The sequence below is a fragment of the Pectinophora gossypiella genome, chromosome 22, assembly GCF_024362695.1.
Source record: "Pectinophora gossypiella chromosome 22, ilPecGoss1.1, whole genome shotgun sequence".
NCBI classification, from domain to species: domain Eukaryota; kingdom Metazoa; phylum Arthropoda; class Insecta; order Lepidoptera; family Gelechiidae; genus Pectinophora; species Pectinophora gossypiella.
The window spans coordinates 11,075,879-11,094,701 of record NC_065425.1 but is presented as its reverse complement, the minus strand read 5'-3'; the positions used below and the strand labels follow the sequence as shown (position 1 = coordinate 11,094,701).

General features: G+C 40.2%; 1 protein-coding gene across 1 annotated transcript in view; it reads right to left on the bottom strand.

Moving 5' to 3' along the window:
* LOC126377023 (ABC transporter G family member 23) overlaps nucleotides 1–18,823 on the bottom strand; it is a 129,024-nt gene that overhangs the window by 107,465 nt on the left and 2,736 nt on the right. Inside the window, exon 2 of the mRNA XM_050024630.1 lies at nucleotides 397–458. Coding sequence (XP_049880587.1) covers nucleotides 397–455 — 59 coding nt within the window. The 5' untranslated portion in view covers nucleotides 456–458. The remainder of the gene's footprint in view (nucleotides 1–396; nucleotides 459–18,823) is intronic.

The window sequence follows — 18,823 nt, the reverse complement described above, 5'->3', positions numbered from 1 at the left end:
AGTATATAATATATTCAATATGCTTTGCACTGGTCTAATTTATCAATAACAAGGACTTACCTATTGAATTATTACACATGGCTAGTTTCCAACTAGTCAAATCAGTTACTTTTTATTTGATTACGTCAAAACACAAAATTACTGTGGTGTTTGTATGAAAAAGCACAATGTGACGTCATAGAAAAACGTGATAAAATGTCGAACTTATTTTTAAGATTTTCCTGATTAAAATTAATTTAAATTGAAAAAAGAAAATGTTTATCGTCAGTTTTAGATGTGTCTTTAACATTTTATTTTATTTGAATCTGAATTAAAGTAATTCACACTATTTAAGCAGCAGTGCAGATCCGTGCTACAGACTCCATTTGTCCGATCAAGTAGTGAAGAAAAACTCACCCTGTGGTCCAACTGAACATCCTCTTTACTCTCTCTTTCTGTAAGTCTGGTGCCGCCATTTTCTGGAAAAAGAAAAAAGTATGTTTAATATTAGGAACAAAAGGTAACTTTTTTTTTGACGTGACTTATTGTAGATTTGCCGCAGATGGCATTAACTACTTGGCCGGACAAATAGGGAGCACTGAAGGCTCTCACCCGGTACAACGTTTAAGACAACAGGGGGTGCCCAGTTGGGCGCGAATCTCGGCTTAGGGCGTCGTCTGAGAGGAAAAATATTTGAAAGAATTAATCGGTCGGAGTCGCTATCGGGGTCCTGAAGTGTTTGGTGTCGTGAGCTAATTGGCTGCCTCTATGGGTAGAGTAATCGGGTCGTCGGGATCGTATATTACGTTCTTCGGACGCTGATACTTTTCAGTACCGTCCCGAAGCGGGATGTATCCGGAAGCTGCAACTACCAGGGGATAAACAAAAGGTAACTAACCTGTCACAATTTGTTAAGGAAAGAAGTTAAAGAAAGAATGTAACGTCTATTATACACAGTGTTTGTGACATCGTAACGAATACTGAGGGGGATGATTCTGAGTTAATATTAAGTGCAATTTTCCGTAGGATGATACGTGTCCAAACATCTTGCCTCTTCTGTCCTCAATAACTCTCAATATTTGCTTCTTTTCCCTTACTCTTACTAGCACTTCCTCATTAGTAACTCTTTCTATTCTCCTCCAACACCACATTTCAAAGGCCTCGAGTCTCTCTCGGTCTTGCTGAGGCAGCGTCCACGTTTCACATCCTTACTGATGTAAGTAAATAGTCGTTACATGAGCCATATCAGGGGCCTTTGGCGGCTCAATAATAACCCTAACACCAGGGTTGATGAGGTTGTTAATTCTCCTTACAACCCACACGATAGAAGAGGAATCAAATTCTAGGATAGTGGTTTGAACAAACTAGTGAAGTGACCAATATTTGCTTACAAGTGACGCAACGCGGCCTAAGGTCGTTGTGAAACGGACATGCGTACACGTAAATGTACAGACAGACAGATAAATGTACACATAGAAAGATAAATAAGAAAACAAGTGATTATCTGTAGACATACATAACATCACGTCGGTACCCCAATGTGGTAGATAGTATATATAGGGTGTTAGTGACATCGTGGTTGAGCGTTGGGCTCGCGAACTGGAGGTCCATATCAAAAAAAGTTTGGTTAGGACATTACAGGCTGATCACCTGATTGTCCGAAGGTAAGATGATCTTCAGAAGGCACGTTAAGCCGTTCCAGTTACTACTTACTGATGTAAGTAATCGTTACATGAGCCATGTCAGGGGGCGGCTCAATAGTGACCCTGACACCAGGGTTGACGAGGTTGGTACTCCACCTCTCAACCCACACGATAGAAGAGGAGTGACATCGTTACGAAAACTTTGAGGGATGATGCAGACCATGATTACAATACAAATACTGTTATATTACTTTGCGGGTTCTGGGCAACAACAAACACCAAATAAGTATTCCAAATGTTTATTTGCGTAAACAAAGGTAATTCGGCGGATTGACAAGTAGAAGGGAAAAGAAAACCGCGGCTGTCAGAACTGACAGCAAATATAAGCTCGGGTACACGTCATAACAGAATATGAGCTCGGATACACGTTATAACAAATACAAATACACTTTATTGCACCAAAATAAAAAAATAATAATTACAAAATGTCTCTTAACTAACAATATGATTATGGTTTTGGTTATGTCTCATGATTCTGAGTTGATATCAAGATATGGAAAATAGGTGTGATAAAACGTTAGGACCAGCGTGATATATTGATAATCTTGCAATGATCCTTTAGATCATAATAGTTCATTTCATAACACCATCAGATTACTACAGTCGCCGTGATCTGTAACCTAGTGTGATTTAACCCCGATTCTAATTATTCTGTTTTCCTCTCTGCCAGGGCCACAATTATCTTTAGCTCATCGACAATACGACCAATTAGACGCCCATGACTTTACCACGAAATAGTGTGAATTTCAAAATTAACCTCACGAAATGGCTTATAATGTTAATGTTATTATAATTTAAAGGAATATTTTAAAAGTAATTAAATTTTGTATTTTTTTAATAATAAGTATAATTTTCTATAATTTTCTTTTCAATGTACCATTACTTTATTTTTTTATTTTTTAAATGTATTTGCATGCAAGCCGAACACATCACTACATTGTTATTTGAATAATTTTACCACCTTTTTGTATTTTAGGTGTTCTCGCAAATAAATTGATTTGATTTGATTTCTGAGAGGGGGTGAGGTCGGATAAGAATTTTTGCAGGGCGGAGACATACCGTTCTATCATCATCATCATCAGCCGTACGACGCCCACTGCTGGGCATAGGCCTCCCCCAAGGATCTCCACGACGATCGGTCCTGCGCTGCCCGCATCCAGCGGCTTCCCGCGACCTTCACCAGATCGTCGGTCTACCTTGTAGCGGGCCTACCCACTGAGCGTCGTCCGACACGTGGTCGCCACTCTAGAACCTTTCCGCCCCATCGGCCATCGGTTCTCCTCGCTATGTGTCCTGCCCACTGCCACTTCAGCGCATCATCATCACTAATTTAAGAGCCACGCTCTTGTCGTTGTAGCATTCTCCATTCTTGTCTATCAAACACCAATTCCTTCACCTCCTTATAAGACACGACGTTCGCCATCTCTTTAATCTGTTCCATGTAAGCTCTTCTTGGTCTTCCCCTTCCTCTCTTTCCTTGTAGCTTCCCTTCTATGATGTTTTTAATAAATTCGTCGTATCTTATTAAGTGTCCAATCATCTTGCCTCTTCTGTCCTCAATAACTCTCAATATTTGCCTTTATCGCTCCATAAGTATTATTATCCTTCATTCTTTGACAGTGTTTAAGAAGAATGACAGTTGAATAAAACTGAACGTTATATTCAAAATCGAATGGAATTCTTTCTGTCAACTAACCGAGGTAAGGGAGGGTAAGGAAAGCCGGTACGGAGGCGGCGTTCTGAGTTCAAAATCCTAAACACGTCGATAGGTCACAGAAGCGGTCGCAACTAGTCAACTGGGTACCCTCAGGCCTGTTATCTGTACTAGGTGAGTGCCCTCAGCGCTTTGTTCAGCCAAGTTAATGCCAAAAAGGTCTTAGCCGAATGTTGTCGGGCGTAATCTTACATCTGACGTCAGATGACAGGTGTTTCCACCTATTTCTACCAAAGCATTTCTCCCAGGGGAAACAGACTTCCATTCATTTCTACTGCTCTAATACAACATGCTTTATAATGTCAATGTCTTAATAATCGTTGCTCTGATGTTCTGATAATGTAGTAGAAATGTTCGAACACGATGTTCGTGCGTCACCCAACAGGGTCCACATAATATCAGCGTCGTGGTTCACGCCGCGACTTGTGCTGAGTAAGGCCCTTTTATCTCAGGACGTCCACCACCACCTTATGATCACTTCGACAGACATCCGTCTTGCTTTTTTGTAATTGTTTTAGTGGAAATTTGATATGATGTTGTTTGCTTTTTTTTGTGTGGCGCCCTTTTATAATAAACTATCTCTATTCTATTCTATTCTAAATGAATGCAAATCTATTTCCCCTTGAAGAAATACTGTGGTAGAAATAGGTGGATGCTCCGGATGTGTCGACGGAATCCATTCGTCTCTTATTATGAGTCTAGTGCTTGTATCGCCGATGCTCAAGTTGTGACTATTGTCGCACGCAATGCTGTTTCTCAGTATTTAACATACAATCCACTTGAACTTGGAGTAAAAACTATGTTGAGTCACATTGCAGTTGGATGTAGTTGTAAAGAAAGACCTAGAAGAGCGTACATTGGCCAAATTGAAGACGTCCTTAGAAAAGGTTATTACATACTGATGTAAGTAAGTAGTCTTTACATGAGCCATGTTAGGGGCCTTTGGCGGCTCAATAGTAATCCTGACACCAAGGTTGATGAGGTTGGTTATTCCACTTCACAACCCACTCGATAGAAGAAGAACAGAAAGCTTGGTAAGGCGTGGGTACTTAGTTCTAGCGATAGATACACTTTTGACTCCAACTGGGATATAAAAAAAATATATATATTTCAGACAGATGCCCATATTTGTTAGTATTACAAAAACTGAAAAAACTATGTTAGTAGTGACAAAACAAAACAAAATTTAATTTAAATATTTGCCAGGCCCGCCTGATGCACTAGGCACATGCATATGTGCATGTACCCAGTGCGTCACAAGCGGACAATCTGGCTTATCGCTAATTACCTTCATCATAATATTTTTTCCGGATCATTATCATCCTGTTTTTCACAGGGTCCGCTTACCTAACCTGAAGATTTGACAGGTCCGGTTTTTTACAGAAGCGATTACCTGTCTGACCTTCCAACCCGCGAAGGGAAAACCAGCCCAATACAGTTTAGGTCACATACCTCCGAAAATGCATTTCACGGATATGTGGGCTTCCTCACGATGTTTTCCTTCACCGCATTTCGAAAACAATTTCCACAATCATTGGTATAGGCCTGTGCTTGATTCGAACCGGCGACCTCAAAGTGAGTGGCAAATAAATATTTTTACCGAATAAGAACTGATGATGATGATCTCTCCGACCGATTTCGGCCATGGCGACCACTTCGACTCCTAGTCGGCACGACGCTGATGCGCCCGAAGATGGCTTATGTAGCCTATCTTTACAGTGAACTCCCGCGCACAGTAAGGGCACGTGAGCACACCGTTTTGGTAATTAAGAACTACAAACCAGTGAAACCATCGAAAACAAGTCTACAACAATTCACGACGACTAACATTTTTGTTGATTTTTATCTTCCTGCCTACCCCAGAATGCGAAGGGCGTGCAGGTAAGCTCTCATGATAGAGCTTACAATAAAAGATGCCCGGCCGGGGCATCGACCACGGAACCGGTTGTGGAATGCAGCACATTTCTAATGCGACCAGTTACATAGACATACAAGTCTTAGCCCTTTGTTATGTAACTTTAGATTGGTTTATAATTATTACATTTTGTTAGACATAACAGAATCAATCGGTCTAATCTCGACTGATACATCACTATGCTAATGAAAGTCTTTTTTTTTGACGTGACTTATTATTTTACCGCAGATGGCATTAACTACTTGGCCGGACAAATGGGGAGCGCTGAGAGCTGTCCCCCGGTACAAAATTTAAGACAACAGGCTTGAGTCTGCCCAGATGGACGCAAACCTCGGCTCAGGGCGTCGTCTGAGAGGAAGAATATTTGAAAGAAGTAATCGACCTTAATGGGTCGATAGCATTAAGCGCTGAATGAGGGAAGTCGTCGACCACGCCGGCGGGGTCGGTATCGGGAAAATAATGCCGTAAGGTCACCTAAGAAAATAATTAAAATAGTCTAAAGTGTTGTGGTCTAAACAGCCTCGGTGGTCTAGTAGTTAGAGTATTAAGCTTATGATGGAGACGTTGTCGAAATCACTTTGTGAGACTGTCCTTTGGTTTGTAAGGAGTTTTCAGGATTGAATCACCTGATTATCGGAAAATGTAAGATGATTCCGTGATTAGAACGTCAGCTTAACTCGTCCGTCCAGAAAACATACGCAACGTAAAAAAAATTTTCGTCGACAACGCCAGCGGGGACGGTATCAGTGTTCTGTAATGTTTGGTGTCGCAAGCTGATAGGCCGCCTCTATGGCTAGAGTAATCGTGTCGTCGGGACTAATGAACACAACAGTAGCTTCTGTACTTTGACATATTTAACTCGTACCACGCATTCCGACCAAGTAGTTAATACAAATACAAATATACTAATAATAATAAAATAAATATATATATAAATACCAAACCTACCTACCTACCTACCTACCTACCTAACCAACCTACCTACCAACCACCAACCAACCAACCCAACCACCTACCAACCTACCTATATTAATGCCATTTGCGGCAAATCTACAATTAGTCACGTCAAAAAAACCATACTCAAACCATACCATGGGTAATGAAACGATGGAGGTGTTGTAAGAGCGCTTGGTAGAATACAAATAACTACATTGATGAGGTTACCAAGGTGAAGACATGTGTAGAATTTGTAAATAAACGTCACATAGGTGAGGAGCTCTGTGGCGCAGCGGTTATCGCGCTCGGTCTGCGATTGTTGAAGTAAAGCAACTTTCGCAAAAGCCGGTCATTGGATTCTTGCTTGATTATTTATTTAAGTTAACACATAAAGTAGGTACTTACAATCAAAGAGCAAAAGTGCAGTCACTCATGAGCCCAGCGAATTATTTGTAAATAGTGGTGTAATTATGAACCATCAGTTGTCATAAATATAAAATGTATGTTTTTGTAAGTGTTTTTTGGTCTATTACAGAAACGACAGGTAACCATGAGGTCTTAAGTGCAACCAGTTAATTTATTACTTTGCAAGAAACTAATTGGAGTTTTGCATCTTATTGTACATCACACACATACATAAACTCACACCTATTTCCTACCGGGGTAAGCAGAGACTGTGGAATTCCATTTGCTTCGACCCTGACACACTTCTCTTGCTTCCTACACATTCATTAATCGTTTCATATACCTCGCTGGTTCAGAGAAGATCGTACTGAACTTTTTTAGGTATTTACATTATTTATTGTTATTATATATATATTAAAAAAAAAGTTTTCATCTCGAGCTCCTCCGTGCTTCGGAAGGCATGTTAAGCCGTTGGTCCCGGCTGCATTAGCAGTCGTTAATAACCATCAATCCGCACTGGGCCCGCGTGATGGTTTAAGGCCCGATCTCCCTACCCATCCATAGGGAAGGCCCGTGCCCCAGCAGTGGGGACGTTAATGGGCTGATGATGATGAGGTGCTGATTCCAATACACACCATCTTATTTTATTTTAAATTGGGTAGTCTACTAGGTTCAAGATAAATTATGAAATCTCTGTCGTGTGATGGTCTGTCGCGGGGCCACCACCTCCAATTCAGTTGAAGACGATATTGATTAATGTACGTACCATGTACATAGTGTACGAGATTTTATGTGTACGTGCTATAATTACAAAGAAAACAACAAATTAAAGTGACTTCGCTGGAGAGCATACTCCCCAGCGGAGCCACTCAGTTTGCATACTTCAAGATGTTTTCTTCCTGTAAATTGAAGTATAGATCGATTTACGTACTAAGTACATAGTGTACGTGAAAAGATTTTATGTACATGCTATAATAAGAAAGAAAACAACAAATTAAAGTGGCTTCGCTGCATGAAGGTGAAGGCGGTTACAAGTAGATTCTTCTTCTTCTATCGTGTGTGTTGTGAGGTGGATTACTAACCCCATCAACACTGGTGTCAGGGGTACTAATACTATTGAACCGTCAAAGGCCCCTCACATGACTCATAAAGGACTACTAACTTACATCAGTAAGCAGTAACCGGTACCAACGGTTGAAACACCTGATCTGATTGCTAAATAAAGACAGAAAACCATTTTCCTTTTTCTATTTAACTTAAATATGAATTTTAATAAAAAAAACGTAATAATACGTCCGACATTTTAACACGTTTTTCTATGACGTCACAGTGTGCTTTTTCATACAAATTCCAAAGTAATTTCGTGTTTTGAAGTTTAGTAAAAAGTAACTGATTTGACTAGTTGGAAACTAGTCTATCATACCTAACCTGTCATTTTCTTATCCGCCGAAATTGAAAGGGAAGGATGATTGACAGACAACTGTTAATTTTAAAAGAATGAATAGCCCGGGCGAATAAAATAGGTATCTCGCTGATACGCAATCCATTAGACGTGTGCTGTCAACTTAATTCTGTCGAGTTGTTGGCCGATATAACATTTTGGAAGGGATTTTAAAATTTCTGTACTTATAAATAAAATTGACGTGTGTTCCATAAATTGTATGCCTGTCGATTACCTGCCTCTTTCCTTTTCGGCGGATAAGAAAATGTCAGGTATAACTATTTAAATATAAACTTAGATTGTGTGTACTGGAATCAAAACCATTAACCAATTAACATATTTTATACAATTCTCCTGACGCCGCATCCGCGTCATACTAAAAAAAATCATCGTAATTATGTAATACAACCTGTTCTAAGATTATAATCTTTAGAACCGTATTGGTTAGAAAATTATAAAGAGTCGACAATAATGCTTACTGTTCTTCTTATCGTGTGGGTTGTGAGGTGGAATACCAACCTCATCAACCCTGGTGTTAGGGGTACTATGTTAGGGGTACTAAAGTTAGTGATTATTTAGAAGATATGAATGCATGGGATTAACTGTCTGAGAACTGATATTAGGCAGCTAAAATACTCAATTGTATACCAATATTTTATGTTTATTTTTATTTTTTTAAAGAACGTCTAGGGCCCTGTGCCGAGGTTTTTTCTTTTCCCCGGCTATACAGGTTGTGAGAAGCTGCAGTAGTTTTAGGCGGATAAGACGTTCGTTATGTAAAATTGACGATTCAAAGTGTAACTATGTTACCTATTGAATAAAGATATTTTTGAATTTGAATTTTGAATTTGAATTGAGCCACAGGCACAAAGACAAAAGAGAAAAGGCCCCTGACATGGCTCATGTAACGACTACTGTTGAATCCAGCAAAAACCTCCTAATATTATTTCAAACTAAGCTTAGCCTTCCGTCCACTCCTCGCCAGCTATTTTCTAGTCCCATGTAGGGGCGAGTCTGAGGGTGCCCAGTTAGGCGCGAACTTCGGCTTAGGACGTCATCTAAGAGGATTACATTCGAAAGAATTAATTTGAAAGCGCTGAATGAGGAAAATCATCGACCACGGCGGCGAGGTCGGTATCGGGTTCCTGAAGAGGTTGTTATCGCGAGCTGTTGGCAGTCTTTATGGCTAGAGTAAATGAGGTTGTCAGGATCGTATATGAATAGGTAAGTACAATCAAAGTGCAGTCAGTGAGTCCAGCGAATTATTTGTAAAAACAGTGGTGAAATTATGAACCATTAGTTGTCATAATTATAAAATTTATGTTTTTGTAGGTGTTTTTGGTCTATTACAGAAACGACATGTAACCAGGAGGTCTTAAGTGCAACCAGTTAATTTATTACTCTGCAAGAAACTGATTGGACTTTTGCACCTTATCGTACCTATAGCTCTTTTCTCCCCAGACTACTCGTATTAAATTATTAGTAAGTATTTTGTCTCCATTAACAGCCTCCGTAGTTTAGTAGTTAGAGCGTTAGGCTCACGATCTGGACGTCCAGGTACGATTCCCGATGGGAACATTACCGAAATCCCTTTGTGAGACTATTCTTTGTTTGGTAAGGATTTTCCAGGTTTAAATCACCTGGTTGTCCGAAAAAGTAAGAATGATTCCGTGCTTCGGCACGTTAATCCATTGGTCCCGGCTATTAGCCGTAAAAACACTTCCAACTCGCAGTGGAGCAGCGTGGTGCGGTAATACCATTATTACCCCATCTGGTTGATGAGTGGAGGCCTGAGCCCAGCTGTGGGACTTGTAAAAGAGTAGGTTGTCGTGTTTTATTTTATCTCCGTACCCCACCACAGTGGCCAAGTATTTCAATACATATTTGGCAAGTTCGTCGACGGCCTCTTCGTATAATTCCTTGAACAGCAATCGGAAGGTCGACCACTTGATTACCATTCGACGGTTTGACGTAATAACTAGACGTAACGCGTGGAAAAAATAAAAAATGTATTCAAGTAAAAACATAAAATACTTATTATACCGCGATTGAAAAATATTATGGCTTTTTGTTTGTGACGCTATATTAATCAACACTAATATACGTATGAATGGTGGACCTAAAATCTACTACTTTTTGTGGTCATTTTTTACTGACACTTTTCCGAAGCTAGCTCAAAAACGGTTGGGAATTCAGAAAAGTGTGTAATGACAATGTTGTACAAAAATTTATGAGCTTTCGTTCAATGGAATTTTTTTTTTTTTTTAGGAAGACCTAAGAAAGAATATCCAATCCAATCCAATCTAACCTACAAGATCACACTGCTGGGCAAAGGCCTCCCCTTCCTCTTTCCATTTTTCGCGGTCCTATACGTACTCCGACCAGTCCCTCCGAAAATAATAAAAAGAAAGAATATAGGATAGTTTTTATGTCGAAAATCACCCACTAAGGGGTTAAAAAAGATGGAAAAACGTGTCGCGCGGTATAACCGAAGTCCACGCGGACAAAATCGCAGGAAGAAAACTAGTCTTCTATAAGATAAAAATCTGTTACCACGCGTAAAGTCGCGCAAATAATAAAAAAATGGCCGTAAATATTGATGTTATTTTTTTTGTCCGTGTAGGCACGTAAAGCCGTTGGTACCGATTGCTACTTTACTGATGTAGATAAGTAGTTACATGAGCCATGTCAGGGGCCTTTGGCGGCTCAATAATAATCCTGACAATAGGGTTGATGAGGTTAGTAATCCATTTTACAACCCACACAATAGAAGAAGATCGTAAAATGATCTGCACTCAGACCACGAAGCGCGGTGAGGTGTGGGTACTTAGACCATCTTTGTTGCGGCCACCATCATCAGCCCATTAACGTCCCCACTCCTGGGGCACGGGTCTTCCCTATGGATGGATAGGGAGATCGGGCCTTAAACCACCACGCGGGCCCAGTGCAGATTGGTGGTTATTAACGACTGCTAATGCAGCCGGGGCCAACGGCTTAACGTGCCTTCCGAAGCACGGAGTAGCTCGAGATGAAAAGTTTTTTTTTAATGGTCACCGATCCTATGACCGGCCTTTGCGAAAGTTGCAGCACTTAGCGAAAATCTGATTTCACTCAGATATTTCGTTACAAAGGAAGCTGCCCTTTTACGGAGACAACCTAAAAACCCAAGACTCCATTCCGTCTAAGCCAATATCCCTTGAAAGTAACCCAGTGTGTCGCAGTGAAAGGAGACCGGTGGTTATTATGTACCCACGTTATGTAACTACTAGACTGACAGCTTTAACGGGGACGGTTGCCCACAAAAACATACAGCTATCTGCTCAGCTAAAGTTTATTTCAAAGTTTTAAAATCTCCATACATACACACTGGCCCCGATTCCTGCAGACACCTCCTAATTTTATTTTAAGTTATCCCCGTCATTTTCTTATCCGCCGAAAAGGAAAGGGACGGATGATTGCCAACAAGTTAATTTTAAAATGAACGAATAACCCGTGCGAATAAAATAGGCATCTCGCTGGTGTGCAATCCGTTTGACTTGCTGTCTACTTAATTCTGTCGGGTTATTGGCCGATGTAAAAATTTTAGACGGTTGTTTTAGAGTTCTGCTTAAAAATTCACTCAATTTTATGCCTGTCGATTACCCGTCCCTTTCTTTTTCAACGGATAAGAAAATGACAGGTAAGTATAACTTAAAATAAAATTAGATGGCGACTGCACAACGACTGCAGGAAATAGCACCACTGTTACACTAGCTTAAGTACAAAGAGAAATATTTAAATCGAAAAAATCTGACTCGGACAGGACTTGAATCCGTAGCTGTTGTCAAACGGAGACAAGCGTCTTAACCACACCACCGGGTCCTCCTCCTGTCTATGTGAAATTCTTTCGATTGATACCGGGGTTCAACTCCCGTCCGAGTCAGAAACATATATATATATAACAATAAATATTGTAAGTACCTAAAAAAAAGTTCAGTGCGATTTACTCTGAACCGGCGAGGTATATGAAACGATTGATGAATGTGTAGGAAGCAAGAGAAGTGTGTCAGGATCGAAGAAAATGGAATTCCACAGTCTCTGCTTACCCCGGTAGGAAATAGGCGTGAGTTTATGTATGTGTGTAATGTACAATAATGTGCAAAACTCCAATAGTTTCTTGCAAAGTAATACATTGACTGGTTGCACTTAAGACTTTTTGGTTACGTGTCGTTTCTGTAATAGACCAAAAAACACTTACAAAAACATAAATTTTATATTTATGACAACTGATGGTTCATAATTACACCACTATTTACAAATAATTCGCTGGGCTATGAGTGACTGCACTTTTGCTCTTTGATTGTAAGTAGGTACCTACTTTTTATGTATTAACTTAAATAAATAATCAAGCAAGAAGGAAACCACTGCCCTATTTTCTCTAAAAAAGCAGCATGGCCACTGCTACACCGACAAGAGCGTGGCTCTTAAATTCGTGATGAAATAAATAATCAGTACATTCCTTCTATCCCCTGGTTTGGAGGACGCTCAGCAGTACATATCACTTTACGCGTTATGGCTACCAATTACCATGTACCTATAGATAAGCTTCATTAGTACCTATTTCCTTGTTTTGATGCAATAAAACCCGATTACTCTAGCCATAGAGACAGCCAATCAGCTCGCGACACCAAACACTTCAGGACCCCGATACCGACCCCACCGGCGTGGTCGACCATTTTCCTCAATCAGCGCTTATCGCTATTGACCCACTAGGGTCGATTAATTCTTTCAAATGTTTTTCCTCTTAGACGACGTCCTGAGCCCAGTTTCGCGCCCAACTGGTCTCGCTCAGGCCTGTTGTCTTAAACGTTGTACCGGGTGAGTGCCCTCAGCGCTCCCCATTTGTCCGGCCAAGTAGTTAATGCCATCTGCGGCAAATCACGTCGCGTCAAAAAAAAGATGCAATAAATTATATTTGTACTTGTATCGATTACGAAACTAAATATAAAAAAAACATACTTACTTACAAAAAAAAAAAAAATATTAGAAATGCATTTTCGAGGATGTGACCTAACCTGTATTGGGCTGGTATTCCCTTCGCGGCTTGGAAGGTCAGACAGGCAGTCGCTTCTGTAAAAAACCGGACCTGTCAAATCTTCTAAGTAGTTAGGTAAGCGGACCCTGTGAAAAATGGAAAATGCTACGGAGATGATATTAAAAAAACTCTGACGCAAAGTCAAAGATAAAGTCGTTAATACTTTTACACACGCAAGGTTAAGTAAGCTTTCAAAAGTAAGATTGTTCAATACGCCAAACAAGCACGTCAGAATGAATAGGCATTTCTTGGCCAGCGGTTCTTAACCTGTGGTCCATGGACCACTGGTGGTCCATTTAAGCACTCAAAGTGGTCCGCGAAGTTATCAAAGGCCATCAAGGACTAATAATTGTTCTTATGTTTCTTTTTTTTAAATTATTTTCTGTACCATACTTTTGCGACGGAAAATTTCACTTGATAGTAACTCAGAATCATGGCCTGAATCATCCTTCAAAGTTTTCGTTACGATGTCACTAACACCCTGTCTGTGTATAAGAAAAATGTCAGCGACTGCTCCAAAAAAACGCACTAAAATTTGAAACAGATTTTAAATTAATTTTAATTTATGAAATTTTTAAAGAATTTCCTGCTATAATTATTACAACAACAATATTATAGCATCATGCCTGAATCCCCGAAGGGTAGGCAGAGGTCACGAGGTTTATTCGTAGTAAACGTAGTAAATTACAATTACACCCATAATAATTGATACTTTTGACTATGAATAATTTCATAAGGTTCATCAAACCCATCTTTAGACTTTGTAGTTACAGTGCCAGTTGTCTTTGATTTCGGTTACTTGTAGCCCAGTCCACCCCAGTAGGGATTACGAGCGTGAGTTTATGTATGTATGAATAAGTTCTTAACACAATATATAATGAAATGGTTTTTAAATATCCCAACTGGGGTAGTGGGAGTCACATCCATCGCAAGATGAACTAAGTACCCACACTTCACCGAGCTTACTGTTAGGTATTGTGGTTTTTTTTAATGAATAATTTCATACGTATTAATAAAACAGCTATTTAATCATGTTTATTATCGCCAAGTTGGGCCATGGCATGATTGCAATTTATTAATTCGGTGTTCGACAACTAAAAGGTTTAGCACCACGGCACTTTCCAGCAGGTGTGATGGCCAAACGTGGACCTTTACAGAATGACAGAAAGACAGTCATTACGTGGAGGTACGTAAAAGTCATTGTAGAAAGGTTGTTGACGTCATAACTGTTGAGGTTTCGTGTCGCGACATTTTGAAAGGTAAACACATACATGGTATAAGACGATCAGGTATGCTCAATCCTATGACAACATGGCCGGATCGTGAATTTGTGGGGCCCTGGGCTGAAACTACTTGTACTCAACTAATAGCAAAAAATATTTTAACAGACATTTTTTTTCAAATTATGGTCTACTTTTTAGCGGGATCTGGGGGCCCCTTGTAACCCCGGGGCCCTGGGCTGCAGCCCAATCAGCCCATAGGTACATCCGGTCATGTATGACAAAACAATGTTTAAAATATAATCCGTATACGAAAGAAGTCCCGAAGGCCGCGGCGCTACTGTCGCAGATTCTGCATAGAATTATTATTGTAGATTTGCCACAGATGGCATTAACAACTTGGCCGGACAAATGGGGAGCGCTGAAGGCTCTCACCGGGTACAACGTTTAAGACAACAGGCCTGCGGGTGCCCAGTTGGGCGCGAACCTCGGCTCAGGGCGTCGTCTGAAAGGAAAAATATTTGAAAGAATTAATCGACCCTAGTGGGTCGATGGCGATAAGCACTGATTGAGGGAAATCGTCGACCACGCCGGCGGGGTCGGTATCGGGTCCTGAAGTGTTTGATGTCGCGAGCTGATTGGCTGCTTCTATGGCTAGAGTATAATTTTTACATAACGAACGTCTCATCCGCCTAAAACTACTGCAGCTTCTCACAACCTGTATTATAGCCGGAGAAAAGAAGCTGCAAGAAAAACCTCGACAAAGGACCCTAGACGTTCTTTCAAAAAAAAAACGTAAAATATTGTTATACAATTGAGTAATTTAGCTGCCTAATATCAGTTCTCAGACAGTTAATCCCATGCATTCATATCTTCTAAATAATAACTAACCCTACCACAAAAAACAACACTACAAATCAGGCAAATTGTCGAAATCGTATGCCTAATTCCTAACGAATGCTTCATACTGGCCTACTGTACCTAATGGGTACCAGTGCATCATAGTGTGCCAACAAACATCGAAGCCGATGTCGTAACCAACCGGCCCGTTGTCCTAGTAAACCCGATGTACAGCTTAGTTCCGAAGTTTTTGTCGGTTTGATTATTACAGGAGTTTACAGCAGTAGGAAATGTTCGAAGGAAATGTTTCTGAAGACACTGGCCTCTTATGGTACACCAACTTGCGTCTCAAACGAAGCGCTGTACCCAGGTACCAGTCCTGCATCATTGGCCCCCATTCCTGCAGACACCTCCTAATATTACTTTAAGTTATACCTGTCATTTTCTTATCCGCCGAAAAGAAAAGGGACGGATGATTGACAGCTCTTATTTTTAGGAAGAATGAGTAAATGAATGAATAACCCGGGCGAATCAAAAAGGTATCTCGCTGGTATGCAAACCGTTTGACGTGTGCTGTCAACATAATTCTGTCGGGTTATTGGCCAATGTAAAATTTTTAGACGGTTGTTTTAGATTTGTGCTTAAAATTGACGTATGTTCCATAATTTTTATGCTTCTCGATTACCCGTCCCTTTCCTTTTCAGCGGATAAGAATATGACACAATGTAACTTAAAATAAAATTATGTGGTGTTTACAGGAATTAGCACCAATGAGTTATTAATTTAAGTACTTTAAATTACAGCAGTAGGAAAAGGAAATGTTTTTGAAGTCACTATGTTCTTGTTCTCAAACGGAGCGCTGGATAGCAGGCTTGCCCCAATGAGTTATTAATTTACCTCAAGTGCAGTTTCACAGTTGACTCGACCGTTTTAAACGGCGATACGGCTCACCACCTATCACGTTGGTCTAACAAAAAGCACAGTGAGGTGTGGGTACTTTCTGTCATTCTGTTAAGGTCCACGTTTGGCAATCTCACCTACTGGAAAGTACCTTGAGCAGTGTTTCTAAACCTTTTAGTGATCGGACACCAAATTAATAAATTGCAGTCTTGCCATGGTCAAATTATTAACAAAAGTACGTATGAAATTATTGATTAAAAAAGTGTGGGTATTTCGTTCGTCTAACAGCCTCTGTGGTCTAGTGGTAAGAGCGTTAGGCTCACGATCTGGAGGTCCGGGTTCGATTCCCGATGGGGACATTGTCGAAATCACTTTGTGAGACTGTCCTTTGTTTGGTAAGGACTTTTCAGGCTTGAATCACCTGATTGTCCGAAAAAGTAAGATGATTCCGTGCTTCGGAAGGCACGTTAAGCCGTTGGTCCCGGCTATTAGCCGTAAAAACACCTCCACCAACCCGCTATTTATGTTATGTGTATGTTATTTCGTTCGTCTTGCGATGAATGTACCTCTGACTATCCCCATTGGGGTATAGTCATGAGCGTATGTTATGTTATACGTTAATGTATTTGGCTTTTTATTGCCATCTACAATGATAGATGACAAACAAACTTGAAGACATATGACATCACAGCATATATTGATCTTTAATCTTTACATTGTCCGTACCTACTAGTTAGAATTCATCTTTTTGTTGATGTACACATCATCTTCATCTTGAAACAATATTAGCCCACAACTGGGCACGGTAGGTTTTCTATTTCTAAATACTAGTTTATACAAAAAATTGCAACAATAGCTTCCTTGGTCTAGTTGTTAGAGCGTTAGGCTCACTATCTGTTCCACCACGGGTTCGATTCACGATGGAGACATAATCGAAATCACTTTGTGAGACTGTCCTTTGTTTGGTAAGGACTATACAGGCTTGAATCACCTGGTTGTCTGAAAAAATAAGACGATTTCGTGCTTCGGAGGGCTCGTTAAAGCGTTGGTCCCGACTATTAGCCGTTAAAACACCTCCACCAACCACCGGCCAATAACCCGACAGAGTTAAGAGACAGCACGTCAAACGGATTGCATACTAGCGAGATGCCTATTTTATTCGCCTGGGTTATTCATTCGTTTTGCAATACGTCCCTTTTAATAATAATAATAATATTTATACTGGGGAGTGCCGAGGTTCTCACCCGGGACATCAAATAAACCATTCCATTCCATTTCCGTGTGGTTTCTGTCCTGTGTTGGATGTAATGTATTGTCTGTCTATGTCTGTGGTGTCCGGAAGTAACAAATATTTCTTTCTTTCTTTCTTTCATTTTGAATTATCGAACCACTGAATCGATTTACATGTGATTTCTACTGTATAGAATAGAAAAGAATAGACATTGTTTATATAAAAGGAGGCCACACACAAAGACAAGACAATAACATCACTTAATTTTTTTCAAAAACCAATAACAAAAAGCATAGGAGGATGTTCATTAGAATGATCATAAGGTGGTGGTGGACGTCCTGAGATAAAAGGGCCTCACTCAGCACAAGTCGCGGCGTGAACCACGACGCTGGTATTATGTCCTAATAATGAAACAACAAAGTGCCCTTAATGATGTATGCACTTTCTTTCCGCATGTATTGGTATTATTATTGGTTTTTGGTTGCTTTTTATTATTTAGTCGTCGTTTATTGTACTTTAACAGTATCCTATAGATTATCGGCCTTCACCAACACAGGTGCAGGCTGAAAACCAGCGTCGAGATATTTCGTCTCGGCATATGCTGAGCTTGTTACCTTTTGTGATGGAAAACTTTATTTTAAAATTGTGTTATGTAAACCTGTGGATCACAATAAACATGATTTTATTTATTTATGTGGACACTGTTGGGTGAGGCACGAATGTCGTTCGAAATATGCGTTAGGTACTGCTGTGTACCTAAGTTACAAATTGTAGGTAGTTACATAGACGAGCCGGTAGCAGTTGCTATTAGAAGCATAAACTAAATAAATATGTTGCGCTAATGGCATACAAGTATTATCCGTGATAACAAGCAGTTAGTACTAATATGATGATTAAGGGTCGTATCACATAACACAGCTATTGTGTGTCGCATGATAAAGTGCGTCATGCTATGTGGTTACTAGCAACCATTGCAACTAATAAGCGTAATGAAAATAAATGACGAATCTTATCATATAAACGAGGCACGGGACAGTGCGAACATAGTCATAAAAAAAAACCTCATTTATAAAAAACGACCTCCGTGGTCCGGTGGTTGAGCGCCGGAGGTCCCGAGTTCGATTCCCGGTGGGGACATATCATAAAAAATACTTCATGGTCCCTAGTTTTGTTCATTACTGGCTGATCACCAGATTGTCCGAAAGTAAGATGATCCGTGCTTCGGACACGTTAAGCCGTTGGTCCCGGTTACTACTTACTGATGTAAGTAGTCGTTACATGAGCCATGTCAGGAGCCTTTGGCGGCTCAATAGTAACCCTGACACCAGGGTTGATGAGGTTGGTACTCCACCTCACAGAAGACTTCAGTTATGCATCATACATTCAGAATAAATAATTATCCTGTCGTGTGGGTTCTGAGATGGATGACCAACCTTAGAACTCCAGGTATCAGGGTTATTATTGG